The 23948-nt window shown below is 43.5% G+C and overlaps 1 protein-coding gene across 1 annotated transcript in view; it reads left to right on the forward strand.

The window, feature by feature from the left end:
- Positions 1-23106, forward strand: part of lama1 (laminin, alpha 1) — a 33879-nt gene extending 10773 nt beyond the window's left edge. Inside the window, exons 8-63 of the mRNA XM_061964629.1 lie at positions 38-155; positions 3029-3207; positions 3286-3379; positions 3526-3683; positions 3758-3898; positions 4720-4875; positions 4947-5039; positions 5109-5323; positions 5396-5507; positions 5588-5698; positions 5776-5903; positions 5983-6069; positions 6313-6524; positions 6717-6823; positions 6899-7079; positions 7153-7289; positions 8241-8474; positions 8541-8684; positions 8755-8934; positions 8999-9184; positions 9260-9387; positions 9455-9569; positions 9640-9780; positions 9850-9968; positions 11344-11433; positions 11659-11852; positions 11931-12073; positions 12138-12236; positions 12318-12429; positions 12495-12651; positions 12721-12931; positions 13236-13352; positions 13516-13679; positions 13757-13895; positions 14649-14751; positions 14813-14929; positions 14991-15170; positions 15231-15385; positions 15484-15627; positions 15695-15828; positions 15889-16036; positions 17138-17262; positions 17340-17490; positions 17559-17845; positions 17925-18039; positions 18124-18276; positions 18386-18537; positions 18609-18803; positions 20014-20197; positions 20270-20376; positions 20450-20639; positions 20704-20853; positions 20919-21072; positions 21142-21275; positions 22600-22813; positions 22887-23106. Coding sequence (XP_061820613.1) covers positions 38-155; positions 3029-3207; positions 3286-3379; positions 3526-3683; positions 3758-3898; positions 4720-4875; positions 4947-5039; positions 5109-5323; positions 5396-5507; positions 5588-5698; positions 5776-5903; positions 5983-6069; positions 6313-6524; positions 6717-6823; positions 6899-7079; positions 7153-7289; positions 8241-8474; positions 8541-8684; positions 8755-8934; positions 8999-9184; positions 9260-9387; positions 9455-9569; positions 9640-9780; positions 9850-9968; positions 11344-11433; positions 11659-11852; positions 11931-12073; positions 12138-12236; positions 12318-12429; positions 12495-12651; positions 12721-12931; positions 13236-13352; positions 13516-13679; positions 13757-13895; positions 14649-14751; positions 14813-14929; positions 14991-15170; positions 15231-15385; positions 15484-15627; positions 15695-15828; positions 15889-16036; positions 17138-17262; positions 17340-17490; positions 17559-17845; positions 17925-18039; positions 18124-18276; positions 18386-18537; positions 18609-18803; positions 20014-20197; positions 20270-20376; positions 20450-20639; positions 20704-20853; positions 20919-21072; positions 21142-21275; positions 22600-22813; positions 22887-23041 — 8349 coding nt within the window. The 3' untranslated portion in view covers positions 23042-23106. The remainder of the gene's footprint in view (positions 1-37; positions 156-3028; positions 3208-3285; positions 3380-3525; positions 3684-3757; positions 3899-4719; positions 4876-4946; positions 5040-5108; positions 5324-5395; positions 5508-5587; positions 5699-5775; positions 5904-5982; positions 6070-6312; positions 6525-6716; positions 6824-6898; positions 7080-7152; positions 7290-8240; positions 8475-8540; positions 8685-8754; positions 8935-8998; positions 9185-9259; positions 9388-9454; positions 9570-9639; positions 9781-9849; positions 9969-11343; positions 11434-11658; positions 11853-11930; positions 12074-12137; positions 12237-12317; positions 12430-12494; positions 12652-12720; positions 12932-13235; positions 13353-13515; positions 13680-13756; positions 13896-14648; positions 14752-14812; positions 14930-14990; positions 15171-15230; positions 15386-15483; positions 15628-15694; positions 15829-15888; positions 16037-17137; positions 17263-17339; positions 17491-17558; positions 17846-17924; positions 18040-18123; positions 18277-18385; positions 18538-18608; positions 18804-20013; positions 20198-20269; positions 20377-20449; positions 20640-20703; positions 20854-20918; positions 21073-21141; positions 21276-22599; positions 22814-22886) is intronic.
- The last annotated feature ends 842 nt before the right edge of the window (positions 23107-23948 follow it).

Raw genomic sequence — 23948 nt, forward strand, 5'->3', positions numbered from 1 at the left:
ATATGCACTGTATACAAATGTGTGTGTGTGTGTGTAGAAACTACAGTGTGTATGTGAACATAACACCTGCGGAGAGAGCTGCAACCACTGTTGCCCCGGTTTCCATCAGCAGCCATGGCAACCAGGGACCGTCACTGATGGCAACACATGTGAAAGTAAGTCATCCATCTATGGAGTTTTGTTTTTTTACTTGTGTATTTATGCTATTACGGAGGGAGTGGTTCAAGATCCTATATAGTGTGTGACAGAAGCACTCTGCTGTTTTTCGGAATCTTCTTCAAAACCACCAATCAAAAAATTAAACACTAGTCAAAGGTCATCTATATGACAGGAGTGCTTTGCTGTCAAAGATCCTCTGAATAACAAGAATCCTGCTTTTTTTTTCTCTGCGCTTTTTAGAAATCAAAAACATAAGTCAAACACAAGAGTGTTCTGCTCCTTTTAGAAATGACCTTAAAAAGTAGCCAAAGATTAATTGTATAGCAGGAGGAGTACTTTGCTGGTTTTATGAATCTACTGCAAAAACGCCATCCAAAGGTTTTCTTTATGACAAGACTGCTTTATTGTTTTTATTAATCTACCGGTACTCCAAAAACGCCTGTCAAAGGTTTTCTTTATGACAACACTGCTCTACTGTTTTTAGTAATCTACTCCAAAAACACCTGTCAGAGGTCTTCTTTATGACAAGAGTGCTTTACTGTTTTTCATAATCTACTCCAAAAACGCCTGTCAAAGATCTTCTGTATGACAAGAGTGCTTTATTGTTTTTAGTAATATACTCCAAAAATGACTCTCAAAGGTATTCTTTATGAGAAGAGTGCTTTGCTGTTTTAGGAAATCAATTGGAAAAACGCAAATTAAAGCTCCTCAATATGACAGGAGTACATTGCTGTTTTTAGTTATCTACCCCAAAAACGCCAATAAAAGATCCTTAATATGAAAGGAGTGCATTGCTGTATTTAGTAATCTACTGCAAAAACGCCAATAAAAGATCCTTAATATGACAGTTGTGCTTTGCTGTTTTTAGTAATCTACTGCAAAAACAATAATAAAAGATCCCTAATATGACAGGAGTTATTTGCTGTTTTTAAGAATCTACTGCATAAATACCAGTCAAAGATCATATAAATGACAGTAGTGTTTTGCTGTTTTAAAGAACCTACTACATAAATGCCAGTCAAATATCATATACAATATATGAGAGTAGTGCTTTGGTTTTTAAGAATCTACTGCATAAATGCCAGTCACAGATCATATATATGACTGGGGTGTTTTGCTGTTTTTAGGAATCTACTGCAAAACGGTAGTCAAAGTTCCTCTATATGATAAGATCGCTCTTCTTTTTTTCGAAATGTATTGCACAAACGGTAGTCATAGATCCTCTATAAGACAGAAGGGCCTTGTGTAACCCGCCTGGTTCAGTCCCTGCTTTTCTGTTCTGCCCGAGATTCAAACCTTGGTCGCCAACTTGAAAGACAAGCATGCACGCTACCGAGCTAAAAGCCCAAGCCATTAACCCCAATAGCCAACACTGCTGTTGTGGTCGTCAGGGAGTGAGGTTTACCAAAGTACACATGGCACAGCTACACAGCTAGGAATCTACTGGAAAAAACACCAGTCAAAGATCCTCTATATGACAGGGGTGCTTAGCTGTTTTAAGGAATCTACTGCAAAATCGCCAGTCAAAGATCCTCTAAATGACAGGGGTACTTTGCTGTTTTAAGGAATATACTGAAAAAAACGCCAGTCAAAGATCCTCTATAACAGTGGTTCTTTTTTCAGTGATGTACCCCCTGTGAACATTTTTTTAATTCAAGTACCCCCTAATCAGAGCAAAGCATTTTTGGTTGAAAAAAAGAGATAAAGAAGTAAAATACAGCACTATGTCATCAGTTTCTGATTTATTGAATTGTATAACAGTGCAAAATATTGCTCATTTGTAGTGGTTTTTCTTGAACTATTTGGAAAAAAAGATAAAAATAACAAAAAACTTTTTGAAAAATAAACAAGTGATTCAATTATAAATACAGATTTCTACACATAGAAGTAATCATCAACTTAAAGTGCCCTCTTTGGGGATTGTAATAGAGATCCATCTGGATTGATGAACTTAACTCTAAACATTTCTTCAAAAAAAAAAGAAATCTTTAACATCAATATTTATGGAACATATCCACAAAAAATCTAGCTGTCAACACTGAATATTGCATTGTAATGAATGGAATAGCCTACTTGATTTGATGTTCAGTTTATGAACTTACATTCATATTTTGTTGAAGTATTATTCAATAAATATATTTATAAAGGATTTTTGAATTGTTGCTATTTTTAGAATATTTAAAAAAAAATCTCACGTACCCCTTGGCATACCTTCAAGTACCCCCATTTGAGAACCACTGCTCTATAAGAAAGGGGTGCTTTGCTGTTTTAAGGAATCTACTGCAAAGAATGCCAGTCAAAGATCCTCTATATAACAGGGGTGCTTTGCTGTTTTTAGAAATGTATTGCAAAAACAGTTTTCAAAAATCCTCTTAACATGACAGGGGTGCTTTACTGTTTTTAGGAATCTATAACAAAAACGCAAGTCAAAGATCCTCTGAGTGACAAGATTGTTCTGCTGTTTTTGTGCATGTACTGCCAATCCCCAAGTCAAAGATCTTGTGTATGAAAGGAGTACTTTGCGTTTTTTTGAAAATGTACATTATTTATTTGACAGAAGCACTCTGCTGTTTGTATGGATTAGCTGCAAAAATGCTAGTTGAAGATTTCAAGAATGACAGGAGGGCTCTGCTGTTTTTTATAGATTTGTTGCAAAAACACAATTCAAAGATCCTTCATATGACAGGAGCGCTCTACTGTTTTTGTGGATGTACTGCAAAATTGTCAGTCACATGACAGGAGGATTTGCTCTTTTCAGGAATGCACTGGATAAAAAACACAGATCTTCTGTTTGCTTTTGTACAGATTCAGGCGAACTATAAGTAGCGTGAATATGTAAACCTCTCCTCCATCTTTGTGTGTGTCTCAGAGTGTAACTGTCACAACAAAGCCAGCGACTGTTACTACAATCAAACGGTGGCTGATTTCAAGCTGAGCGTGGACACCCACGGTGTCCGTCGAGGAGGCGGCGTCTGCGTGCAGTGTCAGCAGAACACAGCCGGTATCAACTGTGAGACCTGCGCTGACGGGTACTACAGACCAGGCCAGGTACACGACGCAATAAGTCACACAATAAGAAGACAAAATTGCGGTGGTGGTGATAACTCATAAAGTGTGTGTGTGAAGGTTTCTCCTCACGCTGACGCTCCTTGTGTGGAATGTGATTGTGATCTGAGAGGAGCAGAGTCCTCCATCTGCAGCAGAGACCACACTTTGCCAGGTTACTTTTATTATGTATACATCATATGCTTTATCATTACTCATATTGCTCATTTCATGTGTGTGTGTGTGTGTGTGTGTGTGTGTGTGTGTGTGTGTGTGTGTGTGTGTGTGTGTGTGTGTGTTTGTGTGTGTGTGTGTGTGCAGGTGCTAGTGCAGGCCAGTGTGTGTGCAAAAAAGGCTTCACAGGCCGCCAATGTGACCGTTGTGCTTTTGGCTTCCGGGACTTCCCGGTGTGCTCTCGCTGCGAGTGTAACCTCGCCGGCAGCCTCAACAGGGACCCGTGCGACGACTGCATTTGCAAGGTAGGACCGGAGTCGACCTTTGACCTCTGTGGGGATGTCGTTTTCAACATTTCAACTTTTTTCATTTCCCACAGGCCAACGTGATGGGGGTTCACTGTGACCTGTGCAAAGCCGGGTTCTACAACCTGCAGGACGACGACCCACTGGGCTGCACCGACTGCTTCTGTTTCGGCGTGTCGGACGTCTGCGAGAGCTCCACCTGGTCTGCAGCACAGGTCACGCACACACAAAATCTCCTTACTGGCTGTGGCCACAAGGGCGGCAGCATACTCATATTGTATTGTTAGTGCTCATGGTACACTATCCAATAATAATAAAACATGATGTTTTCTTTATGACATTTAGCTCTGCTACTGGACGCTGAATGTTTTAAATAGCTCATTTATGTTCTGGCCAGCTATGTGTAAGTTGGCCATTTTGACAATTATTATTATTTTCTAGTATTTTGTTGTATTTCCTGTCTAGCGCTCTTATTTTTGTTTCCATTTTCTGTTTGCTTCCTCTTTGCCACAACTTCTCCTGTCTGAGCGCTAGCTCCCGCACCTGTCACTGATTGGCAATGAGGACACACCTGTTCCTGGTTACCAATCAGGATGCTTTTTATGTCAGCCCTGTCCTCTAGATCATTGAGCTTTGTATGTACGTCCATGTTGCATAACCTTTCCTATGCGGCTTGCGACTGTTTAACCTTCTCTGCTGCGTTAGTTTTTGTTATTAAATACATTTTACCTGCACTTCGCCTGCCGTCTCTGCGTCCCGTGGTCACAGCCAACACAACGATGACACAGACCGAAACACATTCAGTGATACATTTTGCTGAAAGGCAGTGCTTTCATTACATGATAGAGTCTATGTAAACGCGTAATTTTACTGCGTTATCTATTGTTAAAAGCTATAATATAACACACCCCTCATTTTTTAAACAAAATATAATTTTCCCCCAATATATTGATCATCACATATATGTGTGTATGTATGTAAGCAAAATATCATTCTTGATTTATTGGCACTAAATTGTGACAATGTTTTTTTGCAGGTGGTCTCCACTGATGCTTGGCTCCGCCCCTTCCACAAATCCCCCGCCATCCTCGGCAATGAGTTGCCTGCTTCCAGCAGCAACACCTCCTCTGGATCAATCAACAGCCAGCAAGAGCTCTCATGGGTGGCACCTGATGGTTTCCTTGGTAATAAGGTAGGAGCTTGTCTCTCTGACTGCCCGTTCGTCTGTCCCAAGTCCTCCTGATGTTCTGTCCCCCCCCCCAGCTGTCGTCCTATGGAGGTTTCCTTAACTTTTCCGTAGTCCATCACGGCCCATCGGACGACATCCTTCCCGCTCAGGCCGACGTCATCATCGAGGTATTGAAACGACACTCATGGCGTCCGTAAGGAGTCCAGAACGCAGAATGAGCCTTGTCTGTACCGCAGGGCAACGGGCGAGCTCTTCACCTCTCGCCACCTTGCGTCCTCTCCCTCTCGCCGTCAACCGAGCACTCCGTTGCCGTAGCAATGCTCCCCAAGCAGTTTGTCAACGAGCAAACGGGTGTCCAGGTTAGCCGTGACGACCTGCTGTCTGTGTTTGCTGAGGTGACCTCGCTGAGGGTCAGCGTTCACCTGAACTCTTCTGCCAGTGGAGCAATACAGTGAGGATGCAGTAATCTGATTACTTACTGGTGTTGTTTCTACAGTATGTTACATTGATGCTTTTCTTTCAGACTCGTCTTCGTGTCTCTGGATGTAGCTGACTCTCAATCTCCATTCGGTGTCCAGGCGGTCGCCATGGAGGCGTGTGAATGTCCATGGGGATACAACGGCACTTCCTGTGAGGTTAGCAGGCCACTTCCTTTAATTGGACACGTTGCTTGTTGTTGCGGCACCTCAACGTGAGCATCCTTTTGTCTGTCCAGTCGTGTCTTTCAGGTTTTTACAGGGTGGGCGGAGTCCTGTTCGGAGGAAACTGTATGCAGTGTGAATGTAACGACCACGCCTCAGAGTGTGATGTCAATGGCGTCTGCCTGGTGGGTGTGGACACTCGTCAAAAAGTCACTTCTCATTCACAACCGTGATAAAATACGAGCGTTATTGCTCTTTTTAGGGTTGTAGACACAACACCACTAGTTCTCACTGTGATCAGTGTCTTCCTGGATTCTATGGCGACGCCACAGAGGGGACAGCGGACGACTGTCGCCGTTGTCCATGTCCTCTAACAGAAGTGTCTAACAGGTAGGTCCCATCATCGGTCCTCATATAACACTAACTACATCACAGAATTTAAAAAAATTTAAACCTGCTCGTGTTTCAGTTTCAGTCCAACATGCATGATGGACGCTTTTGGTCATGTGACATGTGACCAGTGTCAGGATGGATACACCGGGACCAACTGCCAGAAGTAAGAATGACTGTCCAGTTATGTATCTACTGTAAATACCCTAATTCAGCAAATAGTCGCTGGGATATCTAATTATAAACAATTGGCTGAACAGCTGTGGCTATAGGCAACCTTCTGATTTACTTTTTATCAACTCAACAAGATAGCAGAAGCATCATTTGTTCCTTTCCACTTTCTCTTGTACTCCAAACATTGATAAAGTAGAACAAATAGATTAAAAAGGTTTTCTGTTTATTCTTCCAGGTGTTCCAGCGGTTTCTATGGTAACCCGCAGGTAGTGGGCGGAACTTGTGTCCGCTGCGAATGCAACAACAACGTGGACATCAGTGAGGAGGGACACTGCGACGGCGTCACCGGGGAATGCCTGCGTTGTCGCGGCAACACGGGCGGGCGACACTGTGAGATGTGTGTGGACGGTTTCTATGGCGACGCCGTGCATGAAAAGAATTGCCAAGGTGTGATGTGTGCATGCATTTTATTGCATAGGAATGTTGATCTTGGCAAATCCAGATTAGATTTGACCTTTGACATGTCAGATTAGCTGTCACATGCTGGATATTGTGGCTTTCACACGGAGATCTGTTCACACTTAGGGATCTGCGCTATTACATGAATCCTTTTCATTTGTGTGTCTGTGTGTTGCGCAGACTGCAGCTGCGATGTCGGCGGCTCGTTGTCGAACGTTTGTGACGCCACGACAGGACAGTGCGCCTGCAGAGAGAATGTGACCGGACTGGCGTGCGACCGCTGCCAGGTCGGACACCATACCTTGTCCTCCTTTTCCAAATGTCCTCATCCGAAGTCGTAACATTTGCGGCGTTTCCTTCAGTCGGGGTTCTTCGGACTGCAGAGTGGGCGTGGCTGCGTCGCATGCGCTTGCAACCCGTCAGGATCTCTAGCAGACTCGTGCGATGACAATGGGCGCTGCCAATGCGTGGACGGCGTCGACGGGGACAAGTGTGATCGGTGCGGCCGCAGTTATTTCGGTTTCCATGCCAACGGCTGCACAGGTAACCGTGGAGGCCAGCGTGTGTATCTATGACAGCATCTAAATGTTCCACTCATGTCCAATTCTTCTCCCAGCATGCACCTGCAACCACACGGGTGGGAACTGCCATCACAAGACGGGGGAGTGCATTTGCCCCGCCCACACTGAGGGAGACACCTGTGACAAGTGTGAGATGGGATACTGGGGTCACAATATGCTTGAAGGCTGCAAGGTACACAAAGACACACTTTAGTTTCTTTCACACAGAGATAGTTATGTGCGTTTCACTCAAAAGATAATAACATCAGCGTATTGTGCTACGATACTTCTAGGACTGTGACAATTGCTTCAACACAACAGGACAAGATAGATTTTTCAAATAATATTTACACTTTTTTTCTTTAATATTGGAAGGTAACTTTTATTAAATTGAAATGTTCTCATATTACTACCCTTTTTCTGGAATGTTGGAATCCTTGTAAAATTACAGATTTTTCTTATAATATTTAAAAACAATTTTATTGGTATAGTAAAACTTAGTTCTCATAATATTCTCCAAAAATATACATGTTTCTCATTAGTCTGACATATTATATATAACAAAGTACTTCCCATTAAATTAGAAATGTTTCTCATAGTTGATCTTCTTCTCATAATAATGGAACTTAATTCTCATAAAATTAAATATTGTTATTATTAGATATAAGATTATTAATATTGTAATATTAATACTTAATTCTTAAGTATTCTTGAGTATTAACACTCATAATAAAATGACTTTTATCTAGTTTAACAACACAATTGTATGCAGAGATAAATAAACAAATTGGAGTTCCATTTAAAGTCCCCTGTAGTAGCCAGGTGTGTGTTCTACAAAAGCAAATAACTCCCAAGGTATCAAATTTCTAAACAATTAACAGATGTGGCTGTAGGCAACCTACTGATGTAGTTTTTTCCCATTAAATCATTAAATGAACTCCACAAGCTGGCAGTGGCTGCATTTTAAGTATCATGAGTGGTCAGACTTGTCACTGTTAAACTCATCCATGCTGAGCAGTTTGTTCCTTAGCGCAATTACAACATTGGTTCTGTTGCTGCTGTGTTGCGCAACATATTTTCATATTAATGAGCATACAAAAAAATGAAGTAAAGACACACGTCATAACCATTTCTCTCTCTTTAGGCTTGCAGCTGCAGTGCAGAAGGTAGCTCCGCCCCTCAGTGTGATCTCACCAGTGGTCAGTGTCCCTGCAAAGAGGGTTTCTCTGGCAGGTCATGTGACCAGTGCGCTCCTGGTAACTATGGTTACCCAGCATGCGCGCCGTGTGGCTGTGACATAGAGGGAACGCGAGAAGACATGTGCAACGCCACACTTGGAGTGTGTGACTGTCGACTCACGGGGGAGTGTGTGTGCAAGGTGGGTAATAACAACTGTGTGTGTTTAACGCAACATGCTGTGTGACGCTCCTTTTCATCGGTTAAGGCAGCCGTAGCGGGGCGGCGCTGCGAGGAGTGCGTTTTGGGGTCCTTCGGTCTGTCGTCGGGGAATCCAGACGGCTGCTCTCAGTGTTTCTGTTCAGGACTCAGTCAGGACTGCGAGGAGAGGGGCGGCCTCACCAGACAGTTTGTAAGTATCTCAGCAGGTTAACACCACATGACATAATGAATCCATTCATGAATGTCGTCTTACTTCACAGATCTCTCTGGCTCGCCCTCCCGCTCTGCTGCCATTGGTCAGCCAGTCTCACCTGCAGGGCGTCACATCAGGAGTCTACCAGCAGGACAGCGACATGCTCCTCGATACCCGCCAGCTCAACACCAGCAGGCTGTCCGGTCCTCTATACTGGAGACTTCCCCCGCAGTTTGAGGGCAACCAGGTAATGCCGCCTTCAGTCGGAACTAAGGGTTTACTTCCTTCAACCTTGCGTTGCTTGTGTTTAGCTGTTGTCGTACGGCGGCGTGCTCTCCTATGTGGTAAATTTCTACGCGGAAGACGCTCAAGGATTGGCCAATTATGAGCCTCAGGTGCTGCTGAGGGGCGGGACTATAAGGAAGCTGGTCATCTACACCGACATGGTTGCCCCTGACAACGGTGTCCCCACCCAGCATGACATGAGGCTGACAGAGGTACAGCAAGGCCTTGCTGGTGCAGTTGCCATGGTTACAAAAGGAAGCTAACCTGTGTGTGCGTGTGTGTGGCAGCACAAGTGGAAGTATTTTAACTCCGTATCCGAGAAGGCGGTAAGTCACAGCGACTTCCTGTCCGTGCTCAGTGACCTGCAGTACGTCATCATCAAGGCTTCCTACGGCACAGGACTGCAGCAGAGCAGGTGACCGTCCGCAGTTAAAGCTGATTGGATATCAATCATGAGCGCTGATCATGTGACTTTTTAATAGGATTTCCAACATCACCATGGAGACGGCAGTCGAAGAACAGGAAGTGGATGGCCCAGTGGCGAGACTAATCGAGTCGTGTGTGTGTCCGCTGGGTTACACCGGAACGTCCTGTCAGGTAGAGTCCTGTACATTCATCGCCATGGCAACCACCATTTCCATAATATTCACATCTGTCTACCTTGTAGGAATGTGCGTCAGGTTTCTTCCGCCAGCCGCTGTCGGAGTTGTCGCCTCAAGCACGAAAGTCTCTGTTTGTGCGTCCATGTGTCCCGTGTCGCTGCAACAATCACAGCAGCAGCTGCAACGCAGAGACCGGCGAGTGTCAGGTAAAAGAAACAACGCAGCACGTGAAAGACAGGAGAGCACTGATGACATCAGCATTTTTTGTCCCACAGGAGTGCCAACATCACACCAGCGGGCAGAGCTGTCAGCTGTGTGCACAGGGGTATTATGGGATGGTCAGCGGCTCAATTAGTGACTGCTCGCTGTGTGCCTGCCCACTACGTGACAACACGTGAGGCTTATTTTCTTTTTATTACTAATTTGCAAATGTCAATATTAAAATTACTCATTTGAGTATTTTTCACCAATTTTAAGTACCGGTAGGTCTGAGAGGTGCCACAATAGTGTATTGGAAGTGTGTTATCCAAAACCTAGCCTTGATTCTGGAATTTAGACAGTTCAAAAGGGCTTTTTTATAGGCTCTACTGGGGACCTGCGTGTCTTTAATGCTATCGAGCTGTTTTGTCTATGTCTGTCTCTGATAGTGTATCTCCATTCTCCAACAAGCGCCATAGTGTACTTTATACACTTTTTACATATACTGTACTTGGCGTATACTATTGTACCAACAACGTAACATTAAAGCGTGGGACATGATTAGTTGGGGTGAACAAAAAAATGAATTCACATCTGAATCGCAATTCTTATTCATCCGAAATCTAAATCAATTCATATAAATCTATTAAAAAAAAAGCTAGTAATTTTTTTAAATACATTTTTAAAGACACTTCTTTTAGGCCATCTCAAGGCAACCAGAAGGAATGTTTCTAACCTGTAAACTGTTTCAAAAAAAGTTTCATTATAATTATTATACCAAATAATACATTGCAAGAATTGGTTTGATTCGAGAAACATGTTGAATCGAGAATTGATTCTGAATCGAATCGTCGCACCAAGAATCGTAATCGGATCGAATCATTAGGTGCCCAAAGATTCAAACTCCTAAGGATTAGCATGGCTATGCGAGCTACAATGCTAACATCCATCCATCCATCCATTGTCTACCACTTGTCCCTTTTGGGGTCGCGGGGGGGTGCTGGAGCCTATCTCAGCTGCATTCGGGCGGAAGGCGGGGTACACCCTGGACAAGTCGCCACCTCATCACAGGGCCAACACAGATAGACAGACAACATTCACACTCACATTCACACACTAGGGCCAGTTTAGTGTTGCCAATCAACCTATCCCCATTCGCATGTTTTTGGCGGTGGGAGGAAGCCGTAGTACCCGGAGGGAACCCACGCATAACACTCACATTTTAACTGCAACATCATGTTACGTTAACCTTGCTGACAGGTAATTGGCATAGCTTTAAGATGTGTAGTGAAGTCTTTAATAAAACCGTAATATGTGGCAGCACGTATAAATAAATAAATGATAAATGGGTTATACTTGTATAGCGCTTTTCTACCTTCAAGGTACTCAAAGCGCTTTGACAGTATTTCCACATTCACCCATTCACACACACATTCACACACTGATGGCGGGAGCTGCCATGCAAGGCGCTAACCAGCAGCCATCAGGAGCATGGTGCTCATAAACAGGCTGTAAAGATACATTTTACTGTTAAAACTTCAATTTTGCATATTCTAAATTTGTCTGTGTAGGTTCAGTCCCACGTGTGTCTCAGAGGGAACAGCCGGAGACTTCCGCTGCACTTCATGTCTGACAGGATATGAAGGGCGCTACTGTGAGCGGTAAGTCCTGCCTGAGACCAGATTCAAGATTCAAGATTCAAGATTGTTTATTGTCATATGCACAGTTAAACAGACAGTTTGCCGTACAATGAAAATCTTACTTTGCTAGTCCACCCTTCAACAAGTCACACGTACTTAGCTAAAATAAAAATAAGCCCTACAAGTCCATTGTGTTCCATCACATTGCCTTCTAGTGGTCATCTGAGGGACTCATGTGCTCTGCAGGTGCTCCCTAGGTTATTATGGTAACCCCTCTGCGCCCGGTGGGACGTGCACACAATGCAGCTGCAGCGAGTGGGGGTCCGTGCATCCTCTGTGTGACCCGGTGACTGGACAGTGCGATTGCAAAGCTGGGGTTAAGGGTCAAACGTGTGACCAGTGTGCGGAGCGTCACATCTTGGAGGGAGGGGAGTGTTTGTGTGAGTGTTGATGACATACACAAATGATACACACACGTCTTTTTATTACCCGATAAATATTTCTTCTGCTTCTTCTAGCGTGCGATGACGAGTGCACTGGTGTCCTGCTGGACGACTTAGACAGGCTGCAAGAGCACTTCAGCACCATCAACATGAGCAGTATTGCAGTGGCGCCCTACCATCAGCTGGTGGTGCTGGAGAATCACACCAGAGACATGCAGGTAGATCACAGTGTTTGCAGCTTTCTGACCAAAATTGCGCTGACCTCGACTTTACCGCTGTCAGGTGATGTCTTCAGAACGCGTGTCCATGGAGACGCAACTGTCCGGAATGCAAGAGGATGCCATACACTTCACCTCTGACCTCAGTGATCTGACAGAGCAGGTATGCACAGGTTACATGATGAAATTCCAATATGCTAATTAAGAATGCAACATACATATTCCCGGTGCTCTGATTGGCTAGGCCGCAAGTCTGTCAAACGACTGCGAGGAAGTGGGCGTGTCCACCAATGACCGTGTCTCACGCGCAACTCGTCTATTGGAAAACATCAACACGATTCAAGACAAGATTGAAGGTAAACAATGTTAAAAAGCTGCCATTTTGACGTCACAAGCTAAAGTTGAAGACTTTTTGGTGCAGCCCTCGAGAGGGAGGCGGAGCTACTGAACTCGACTGCAGACAAAGCACTGGAATCAGCCAATCACACACGCCTACTGGACGACATGGCCTCCATGTTGGAAAGTATGAGAGCCATCAATCTAACAACGGTCAAAAGCTCAGTCAGTCAGGAGCTCAGGTATGTGTTTCCAATCATATTCCAATAATTTTTGATTGCAGACTGACCTCTCTTTCTTTCTGTCCTCAGTCTCTCAGAGTCTCTCATCCAATCACTCCAGCGAGACTTCCTCTACAGTGCAGAGGCTGGCGCCAACATGCTCCGCCCTCTTACTGCCAACCTCACCGCTCACTTGGAAAAGCTGCAAGAAGCACAAACTTACATGGAAGGCGCATCACGACAAAACAATCAAACAAACGTGCTGCTGGACACCACATACATTCTGCTCAACCGCTATCAGGTGAACACGCAAGCACATCACTTAAAATCTACCATAGCGGTGTGAGCTATAGCGTTGGCATTACATCATGATTTAACAGCAGCATTATTCCAGGTTAACATACACAAGAACAACAAATCAAATTAAACGCAGCTTCTGCGATAATTGGCGAAGCCTTTTTTTTTTTAACAATGTGCTATCGTGTTTATGGTGTCATATGCACCTCTCCTCTCAAAAGTGTGGCAAATATGTTAGATTTTTTTTTTTTGCACATATGTGAACACTTTAAACTTTGTTAATATGGCGTATGTGCTTGGCGTGTTAGTGGGAACAAGAGAACGTCAGCGTTGCATGTACGAGCGTGGAGGACGCGATGGAGGACAGCCAGATGTCGCTCAGCGACATCATAAACCTGACAGAGGAGTTTACCAACATCACTGTGGTAAAACCGCTGTTTTTTTTATATCTGTTCAGTATTTTGTCTATTATTTATGTCAGTTATTATTATGTATATTATAAATCACATTCATTTTCCTTATGTTATTTATTTTAGTCATTAATTATCTAAGTATCTTCTTCATTTTTATTTTATGACGGATGAGAAGCAGGTGGACGTACTGGGAGGTGAGCTGGATCAATGGCGTCCTCTGCTGAGGAAGAAAGTGGAATCCCTCGTCATGGGATTGAAGATGACTGATTCACTGGAGAATGTTTACCGGGCAGAGAGCCACGCCCAATTGCTTCATAGCCACGCCCACTATCTGCAAAAGTGTGTGATTACTTCAATACAGTAACTTTGTTCCCCCTTTTCATTTCCTCTCAAATCCAATGTTTTGTCTGTTTTAGCTCACTGTTGTCAGTGTGCAACTTCTCCCAAAATGGCAGCCAATTGGTTCCTCTTGATGCAGAGGTCGCTGTTCGTGTCAATAATGCCCGGCAGGCTGCCTTCGACGCTCACCTGTCTGCTGACCTCTCTCTCAATATGGTATGGTGGGCGTGTCTACTAAGCAACGGTCCACATTGGTCGAGACAAGTCATGTCTATGGGTGTTCTCCTTCATCCATTGGTCAGATCTAGACCAATCTAAGTCTCACACTAGATCTGACCCAATCTATGTCTATATGTCTAAGACTAGATCTGACCAATCTACGTGTAAAAGTCAAAGACTAGGTCTATATCTAAGACTAGATCTGACCAATCTGAGTTTATAGGTCTAAGGTTAGATCTGACCAATCTAAGTCTATAAATCTAAGGCGAGGTTTGTCCATTGTACGTATATGTTCAAGACTAGGTATGACCACTATAAGTCTATATATCTAAGACTAGATCTGACCAATCTAAGTCTATAAGTCTAAGGCGAGGTCTGTCCATTAACTTATATAAGTCTAAGACTAGATCTGACCAATCTAAGTCTATAACTCTAACGCAAGGTCTGTCCATTCTATGTATATAAGTCTCAGACTAGATCTGTCCAATCTAAGTCTGACTAGATCAGACCAATCTACGTCTATAAATCTAAGATTAGATCTGATTAATCTAAGTCTCCGACTAGATCTGACCAATCTATGTCTATATATCTAAGACGAGATCTGACCAATTTAAGTCTGTGAGCATGAACCGATGAAGCCTACTCAGATGAGAGGTGAAAGGTCTTCTAAGACAAACTGAAAAGTCCAGTTGTAATCGATTGAATCTGCTTTAGAATTTCAAGACAAATGAGTTTCTTTGTGTGTTTTAGACCAGCCAATCAGAGCAGCCGCTGTCATTAGAGGGCAATGCCAGGCTGAGCAACGCCTCCGCTGTGCTCGAGGAGAGTCACATGATCAACAAGACATCTGAAGGTCCGTCCGACAAAATGTTTTCTCGTGTAAATGTCCAACTTAAAGACAAGCTGCCTCACAGATTTAAAGCTGAAGGTCTCTATGGCAACCATGAGACAGCAGACACTGAGTAACCTTCTCCATAACAAGAGCGTCCTCCTCCACCAGCCAATCAGGGAGCTGCAGAGCCTCTCAAACGGTGAGACCTGTTTCGACTTGGACGCGCTGACTCTGGATACTGACCCGACGTCTGTGCTCAGTATCGTTGCAGGTGCAGGAAGCGCGAGTGCAGGCCGGATTTGCTAGCTCCAGCCTGCAGGAGGCACTGCAGCGCTTGCATTCCCTCAGACTGAAGATGCAGGATTCTTCTTCTGTGGTGGAGAAAACCAACACGAGCGTGGCGGAGACAAAGTGGCTAATGGCGCACACGCACGACACAGGTTTGTCGACAGTAAGACCATGGAGACGTGCGATCTTGTTTTCTTACTCTCCTGGTTTAGCCTACAAGGTGCAGCAGAAACTGGAGGAGGCAGAGCATCGCACGCAGCATTTGAGTGACAGGATAAAGCCCCTGAGCATGCTGGGAGAAACCCTGAGCAGGAACTTGTCTGACATCAGAGAGCTCATCGATCAGGCCAGGAGGCAAGCAGCATCGGTACGTCATTCAGCACATGTGACTAATGTACACCTATCAGTTATATGTATGTTTATATGTATGCATTACTATTAGTCACGATGCTGTGATGTCATTAGATTAAGGTGGCGGTGCAGGCACACGGAGACTGCGTTCGATCCTACCAGCCTGAAATCCAGTCGAGCAACTTCAACACCCTAACTTTGACTTTAAAGACGAAGAGTCCCGACAATCTGCTTTTTTACCTGGGCAGCAAGACAAGGGTATACACACTTGTTCGGTAAACACACACATACACTGTTCGTATTCACGCTTGTTGGTTGTATCCAGGTGGACTTCCTTGCGGTGGAGATGCATGACGGGAAAGTTTCTCTAGTCTGGGATGTCGGATCAGGCAGCACCAGGTTGGATTATCCAGGACTGGACATCACCAACTACAAGTGGACAAGAATCAACGCCACGCGGTAATATTATAAGCAATATGATCGCCAGTGGACGGGGTTATTGATCGCATCGCTTTGTAGGATTGGTGCTCGAGGATTCCTCTTGGTCCATCAGCTGGAAATGCCGCCGTCACAAGCGGTGACAGCGACATCACCCGGACCCGCCCGGGTTCTAAACATCGACAACAGCACGGTGATCCACATTGGAGGACTGTCAGATGACACTCAGGTAACACACAGCAGACCGTATGTGGCATTAAGGGCGCCCCCTGTGGGTGATGCTCAAAATGGTTAATGACTTTTGGGCAGTTAGAAGCAAGTACGGTACAACTAGCTGTGGCTGCAGACACTTGACCACTTGAATTGTAATTCGTGCCCACTCTAAGTCGCACACACTTTAAGACGTGCCCAAAGAGATGACGACAGCGGAAGTTTTTTTGATTGATTGATTGAAACTTTTATTAGTAGATTGCACAGTACAGTACATATTCCGTACAATTGACCACTAAATGGTAACACCCGAATACGTTTTTCAACTTGTTTAAGTCGGGGTCCACGTTAATCAATTCATGGTAAGTGAAGCGTGTTTTAAACGGAAGTGATGCTGGAGAGACTTAGGTTTAGGTTAGGTTTGGGTTTTGGTTAGGTTTAAGTTAGGGTTAGGGTAGGGTTGGGGAAGTAAAATAATAAGGTAGACGGGTTGGTTATGGTTAGAGTTGGGGTTAGGGTTGTATATAATCATCCGAAAAAGCAATACATTCAACAACCGAAATAATAACCAGTGGTGCATTGCATTAGCCATCTTGGATCACGTTTCAAATCAAGTGTCCACTCTTGCATTGTCAGCGCCACTGTGGGCATGTCTTTAAGACACGGTTCACTTCCGTTGTTGTCACCCCTGTGCCCCGATTTAGAGTGTCCCTGGCCACAGCTCGACCCTTCTCCTTTGAAGACGTTCTGCTTAGCCAATCTTGTTTGAATGTTACACACATATTCACACATTTTGTGGTGATTCACTCTAAAGGTAAAGTGTGTGTGTGTGTGTGATACATTTCACGTCAATCCCACTTAAGGGTGTAAAAACAGCGCCACCATGTCGTGAATTTGTCATAGAAATAATAGTACAGGCAACACTAGGAGAGCATGTTTGGACAAAGATTCACCCTTTGGTATGAAGCGGTTCATGAGTAGAAGTTTATACAAAGTGTGTGTGTGTGTGTGTGTGTGTTTGTGTGTGTGTGTGTGTGTGTGTGTGTGTGTGTGTGTGTGTGTGTGTGTGTGTGTGTGTGTGTGTGTGTGTGTGTGCGTGTGTGTGCGTGTGCGACATCAGAGGCCGGCAGCATTGCAGTCGTCCACATTTCAAGGTTGTTTGGGTGAAGCGTCGCTCAATGAGAAAAACATCGGATTGTGGAATTACAACAGCCGACAAGGACAATGTGGAGGCTGCTTCAGCAGGTTAGCACACAAACACACACACACACCAGTATCACTCCTAGACTATAACCTTGGTTGAACACGAACCTGTCCTTCAGTCCACAGGCAGAGGAGACGTCCTTCCACTTTGACGGTTCTGGATTTTCTTTGGTCCAAAAGTCTCTACGAGCCACATCTACCTCCATTGTTTTATTGTTTAAAACGCTGTCGCCAGGCGGATTACTGCTGTACCTGGCATCCAACAACACTGTAAGCAAATAATAATGGCGGCACGTGCTACTCAATGACATCATTACCTTATTGGAACTCCCCTGCAGAGGGACTTCCTCTCCATCGAGCTTGTGGAGGGCTCTGTCCGTCTGACCTTTGACCTAGGGTCTGGCGCACTGGTCCTGACCTCCAGCAGGAAGTACAACACAGGCGTGTGGCACAAAGTTACGCTACAGAGGAACCGACGCAAAGGTTACCTGTCCATCATGGCGGCCGACCAATCATCAGAGAAAGAAGTGTTGGAGGCGGAGTCACCCGGCACAGCCTCTGATCTCAACCGCTCTGACCTCGACCCCATCTACATCGGAGGACTTCCTGCTTCCCGACCAATCAGGTTAGAATCAGCGATACAGCTACTGAGGAGGATGTGACATCACACATGCGCGTGACTTCATAGTTCTTCTGGTTGCTAGGCGACAAGTCGTCTCCAGGTCATACGTTGGCTGCATCAAGAACGTGGAGATTGCGCGGTTGAACTTTGACCTGCTGCGAGATGCATATGGAGTGAGGAAAGGATGTATCGTTGAGGTACGTACACACACACACACACACACACACACATTAACTAATTGCAAGGTGAATTGTGCACACCTGACATTCTGATGTTGTTAGGCGGTGCGGAGTGTCTCCATTTTAAACGGTGGCTTCGTCCAGATCGCTCCTCGCTCACTTGGCCAGGAGGCGGAGATTCTCGTCTCTTTCAGATCCAATAACCAATCAGGAGTCCTTCTAGCCGCTCTAACTGATAACCCCGCCCAGCGACAGGTGAGACGCCACCAGGTGATGCATGCAGCTGTAATCAGTTCTTAAAACACTGTGTCTGTGTGTGTGCGTGTGTGTGTGTGTGTGTGTGTGTGTGTGTATGTTTCAACAGCACTTCCTGTCCATCCACCTGCTTTCTGGCTCTCTGGAGGCGGAGCTAGGGGAGCTAGGCGGGGCCAGTAGGCGTGTGGCGGTCGTCGCACCAGAAGGCAGAACCTTCGCCGATGGAACAAAACACTCTGTCATCATTAACGTCAACAGGAAGTAGGTGTTAGCAAGACAACCAAGGAGCTGTCCCGCATGCCTCGTCCGTCTCTCACCTGTCTGCCCCTCAGGTCTCTTTCCATCCAGGTGGACGAGGGGAACGCCAAGTCGGTCTCACTGTTGCCAGGCGGACTGTCCCGTCTTTCCACGGCGTCCTTTTTCATTGGCGGGCTCCCTTCAGGGGTGAAGCCTCTCTCTCCAAACAAATTAAAGAACATGTCCAAGTTGTTCAGAGGATGCATCCAACACCTGGTGCTTGGCGGACGGTCAGTCTAACGCACACATTTATTTATTTTTATTATATTGAATAATTCAAACCCCGCCCGAGTCATATCATAGACTATAAAAATGGGACCCATTACCTCCCTGCTTGGCACTCAGCATCAAGGGTTGGAATTGGGGGTTAAATCACCAAAAATGATTCCCGGGTGTGGCCACCGCTGCTGCTCACTGCTTCCCTCACCTCCCAGGGGGTGATCAAGGGTGATGTGTCAAATGCAGAGAATAATTTCGCAACACCTAGTGTGTGTGTGACTATCATTGGTACTTTAACTTTAACTTAATAGCCTCAAAACAGTAAGATAGAAAGTTGTAAGGTTATGACTTTTGTCTAGTAACTTATTTTATTCCTCATAATGTTTTCTTTTACTCCTCAAAGTATTATTTTGTCACATAATTATACATTTTGACTCACAATGTTATAATTTTAACGTACGTAATCCTTATACAATTGTATTTTTTTAATCTTTAGACTTAATTTTTTTATTTTTTTTTATCACAATAATACATCTTCATCTTCATTTAAAAAAATCTCATATGTGGATTTTTCTCCTTATGTTAGAACAGAGTTTTCATAAAATACAGTTTTTTCACTTATTATTTAGATTTTTTTCTTTGGATATTACAATTTAAACTCAATTGTCATACATTCACATTGTTCTTCAACTTTTTTCTCATATTACAACTAAATTCTATTAAATTAGAAAGGTTTTCTTGCCATACTAAGACTTTTTTACAACATAATTTTAATTTATTGTAATATTACAAGTCAATTTTCATCTAAATAAAAAAAAATTCTCATATATTATGACATGTCCTTACACATTTCTGACTTTATTCTCATAATATTTTGATCCAATTATTGTAACTTAAATTTTACTTTCATACATTTAAATGTTTTTTTCCTAATATTTGGAACTGTATTCCTATATTACAACTCAATTCCAAAATTAGAATGTTTTTCTTGCCATATTATGACTCCTCTGGTATGACATGATGCTAATAAAAAAACGTTCAAAATCATGTAATACTGAAAGCCAATTACCATAAAATGACAATTCTTTCTCGTAACATTAAAACATGTTTTCGGACAAAATAAGGACTACGTTCTCGTAATATTTTGATCACAATATTTTTTTCTTGCTAAATCCTAACTTTCTGGTTATAATATTCTAGTCACATGCTATCATTTGATAGGCTCGTCGACCTTTCAGCTGCTGTGAGGTATGAGGGGGCGGAGCTTGACAGCTGCCTATTAGAGGAGAGAGTTAGAGGGGCGGTGCTTCCGGAAGATCAGGATGTAGAACCCACTCTTGACCCTTCCCACCTGTCTGTAGCCCCACCCACCCACCTGAGTGCCCTGCCGCCTGGAGCGCCAATGGTAATCAATGATTCGAAGCGTGGTCATTTGTAGAAATTATATTTTTATCAAGATGTACCACGTGTGTTTTAGTGCACGCCAGAAGCCGAGCAGAGCTTCCTACCCGCTGCAGCTCGGTTCGGCTCCTCACGACACAGTCACATGACTTTCATCATCAACCCGATCACTGTGCGCAAAAGGTGAGTCAGTTCTGGGGCAGGGGTTTGCCGTCACAAATGGGCGGGGCTTAACTCACATTCTCACTCTCCCCAGCATGTCCATACGCTTGTCGGTGAGAAGCCGAGCTCAGGATGGTATGCTGATGCTCCTCTCCGACGCCAACCAGATGGACTTCGCCATCTTGAGGTTGGCGGCAGGGCGGCTGCTGATGTCAGCTGACCTGGGAAAGGGCGCCGCCTCCGCCGTTTCCTCTGTGGCCATCAATGACGGGAAATGGCACACAGTGAGTCCAAAGGTGCACGTCGGCAAAATAAAGCGTCTAACTAAACACGTCATGTCTGCGCTAGGTCAGCGCCAACGTCAGTCGGCGCCTCGTCTCCGTGTCTGTGGACGCTTCCAAGCCGGACTTGGCGACGGTTAAAGGGAACCAGCTGGACGTCAACAACAGACTTTACCTCGGTGGATTGCCACACATGCACAACACCAGAAGGATAAACGTAAGACGCACACGTTCAAGAAGAATGTCAACTTGATTGCATGTGAGCTAATGGGCCAATCACAGGTGACCACCAGTCTTCCAGGCTGCCTCCACTCCGTCAGTCTGAACGGCGTCATGCTGGATCTCTCGCGACCGGCTTCGCAGCATGAGGTCACTTCCTGTTTCAGTAAGGAGGAGACGGGAAGTTACTTTAACGGCAGTGGATACGCCGCACTCGGTGAGTAGCGACTCTGTGAACCATGTGACCACAAGGAGCCAATCATATCCAAATAACGTGTTTGTGCAGTGCGGGACGGATACAAGGTGGGCTCTGATGTGTCCGTGTCGATGGACTTTCGAACTAGCCAATCAGAGGGCGTTTTGCTTGGTATTAGCAGTGCAAAGGTGGACGCCATTGGACTAGAAATGATTAACGGACAGGTGAGTGAACTTACATCGTTTACATTGTTTTCGCCCTCTTTTTGTGCCCCTGTGTGCATTATCCTTTCCATCCTTATCCTTTCCATCCTTTGTAACTGAGCTACTGTGTGGAACAATTTCCCTTGTGGATTATTAAAGTCCAAATTCTACTTTTTTCTTGGAATATTAGAACTTAATTCCCATAAAATGTATATTATATGTAGACCTTTTTCTTGTAACATCAGAACTGAATTATTATAAAGGAAAAACAAGTAGACATTATTTAGACCTTTTCTTGTAATGTTAGAACTTAAGTTCCATGAAATTATATTGTATTTACTTATACAGTGACAGATTTTTCTCATAGTATTTGAACTTTTTTCTTGTACTATTCCAATTTTATCCTCGTAAATTAATATTCTATTCAGACCTTTTTCTTGTAATATTAAATCTTATTCTCATAAATTAATATTCAATTTAAACATTTTTCTTGGAATATTAGAGTTTGATTCCCATAAAATGATTACCTTTTTTCCCTCATAAAATGACAGATTTTTTTTGTAACAGGCTAGTGCTCCAAAAATTTAATAATTTTTTTTCATATCTAAATTTTTTTGTTATGTAAGAACTTGATTCTTTGCATAAAATAAAATACAAATTATTGTTTCTTTTCATATTTACACTTTTTTAGAATATTAAAATCCTCAGTAAATTATAGATTTTTCAAATAATATTTAGACTTTTTTCTTTTAATATTAGAGAGTAACTCTAGTTAAATTACATTTTTCTCACATTAATATCCTTTTTCTAGAATCTTAGGATTCTTATAAATGTACAGAGTTGTCTTACATTTTTCTTGTAATATTCAACCTTAGTTTTCATAATATTTGGATTTCGTTGTAATATTAGAACTTTATTCTCCCAAAAATATGCAAGTTTCACATTAGTTTGACATTTCATCTGTAACAAAGTACTTCTCATCAAATTATAAATGTTTCCCATATTTGATATTTTTTCCATTTATAGTTGAACATAATTTTAATAAAATTAAAAAAGATTTTTCTTGGAATATTAGTTATTTTAAAACTGCAGATTTGTATCATAACATTTTGTAATATTCGACATTAATCCTAAAAAAAACGTTTTTTCTCTTAATGTTGAGATGTGTTCTTGTTATATTAATCAATACTTAATTCTCATAAAATTACTTATTATAAAATGACTTTTTTCTCATATTACAACACAATTGTATGCAGAAATAAGAAAACAAAGTGGAGTGCTTGTATTTGTTGTGGAAGATAACGGTCCATCCATACATAAAATCCATACTGAATGCTTCATTTAGGTGGTTTTTAACGTCAACAACGGCGCGGGTCGAGTGACGGTTCGCTCCGTCAGCCTCACTCTGTGCGATGGACGCTGGCACCACCTGCTGGCCAAAAAGACTAAACACACCCTGAGTCTGAGCATTGACGGGCGGAGCAACGCCACCACTAACCCTTACCCACAATCCACCTCTGCTGAGACCAACAACCCCGTGTATTTGGGAGGCTATCCAGGTAAGGATGTCACACAAAATCACGAAGCAAAGTTAGCATTTTAGAATTGCGTCAAACTTAATGCTTTTTTCAGACGGAACCAAACAGAACAGTTTGTACAGCAAGTCGTCCTTCAGAGGCTGTCTGAAGAACGTGGAGATCATCAAGTCTCACCTCGTCACTCCTCTGGAACTAAGCCGCGCCCACTTTTTATTGGGCGTCACCCCCAGCTCTTGTCCTGCTGCCTAGCAACAGTGGATTTTATACCTTTTAATTTTGCTCTCTAACAAACTGCTAACAAAATAAACACAACATCTGGAAATGTGTCGATAGTTTGTTTTATCTTAATTTAGTTCTCTAACCGTTCTTTTTCATTTTTTTTTCAAACTGTAGTTGCGCCAGAAGCCCATTAGATAGCAGATGACGTCAAGGCTCATGGTCTGTCTTGTCGTCTGTATTCATACCAAAGACTACAAAAATGGGACCCATTACCTCCCTGCTTGGCACTCAGCATCAAGGGTTGGAATTGGCGGTTAAATCACCAAAAATGATTCCCGGGCGGGGCCACCGCTGCTGCTCGCTGCTCCTCTCGCCTCCCAGGGGGTGAACAAAGGGATGGGTCAAATGCAGAGGTCAAATTTCACCACACCTAGTGTGTGTGTGACAATCATTGGTACTTTAACTTAACTTTAATCCGAGCAACATGTGGATAAGTACAAACAGAAACAGTAAACAATATTTGACAATAATTTTAGTCAAATAAGACACGAAAACAGGATTTGACATGCATTCATTTGATCTGTTTTCATAAAATCCACTTGTTTTGGTGGTGCAAGGAAGTCCTTGTGTACAGTTTACACTTTTCAGCAGTGGTCGGCCGTCAGGGGTTGACATAACCAGGAAATCATGATCATAATTAAAGATAAAAGTATTTTTTAATTTACTTTTCCTAAATATCTAAACGTATTCATATTCTCTATGCTCCTTCCAGCGCTGGTGTTTTTAGGTTATAGAGTTTTTATCCAATCAGAATTCAGCTAGCTTATGTTGCCATGCTGTCCCAAATCTGCCGGGGCCTTCAGAATCAACATGCGGGCGTCCTTGCACTGTAAGTGAACGGACACAAATATTTGACAGACAGTTGCGATAGCCAATC

This window comes from Nerophis lumbriciformis, linkage group LG07 (assembly GCF_033978685.3).
Source record: "Nerophis lumbriciformis linkage group LG07, RoL_Nlum_v2.1, whole genome shotgun sequence".
Lineage (NCBI taxonomy): Eukaryota > Metazoa > Chordata > Actinopteri > Syngnathiformes > Syngnathidae > Nerophis > Nerophis lumbriciformis.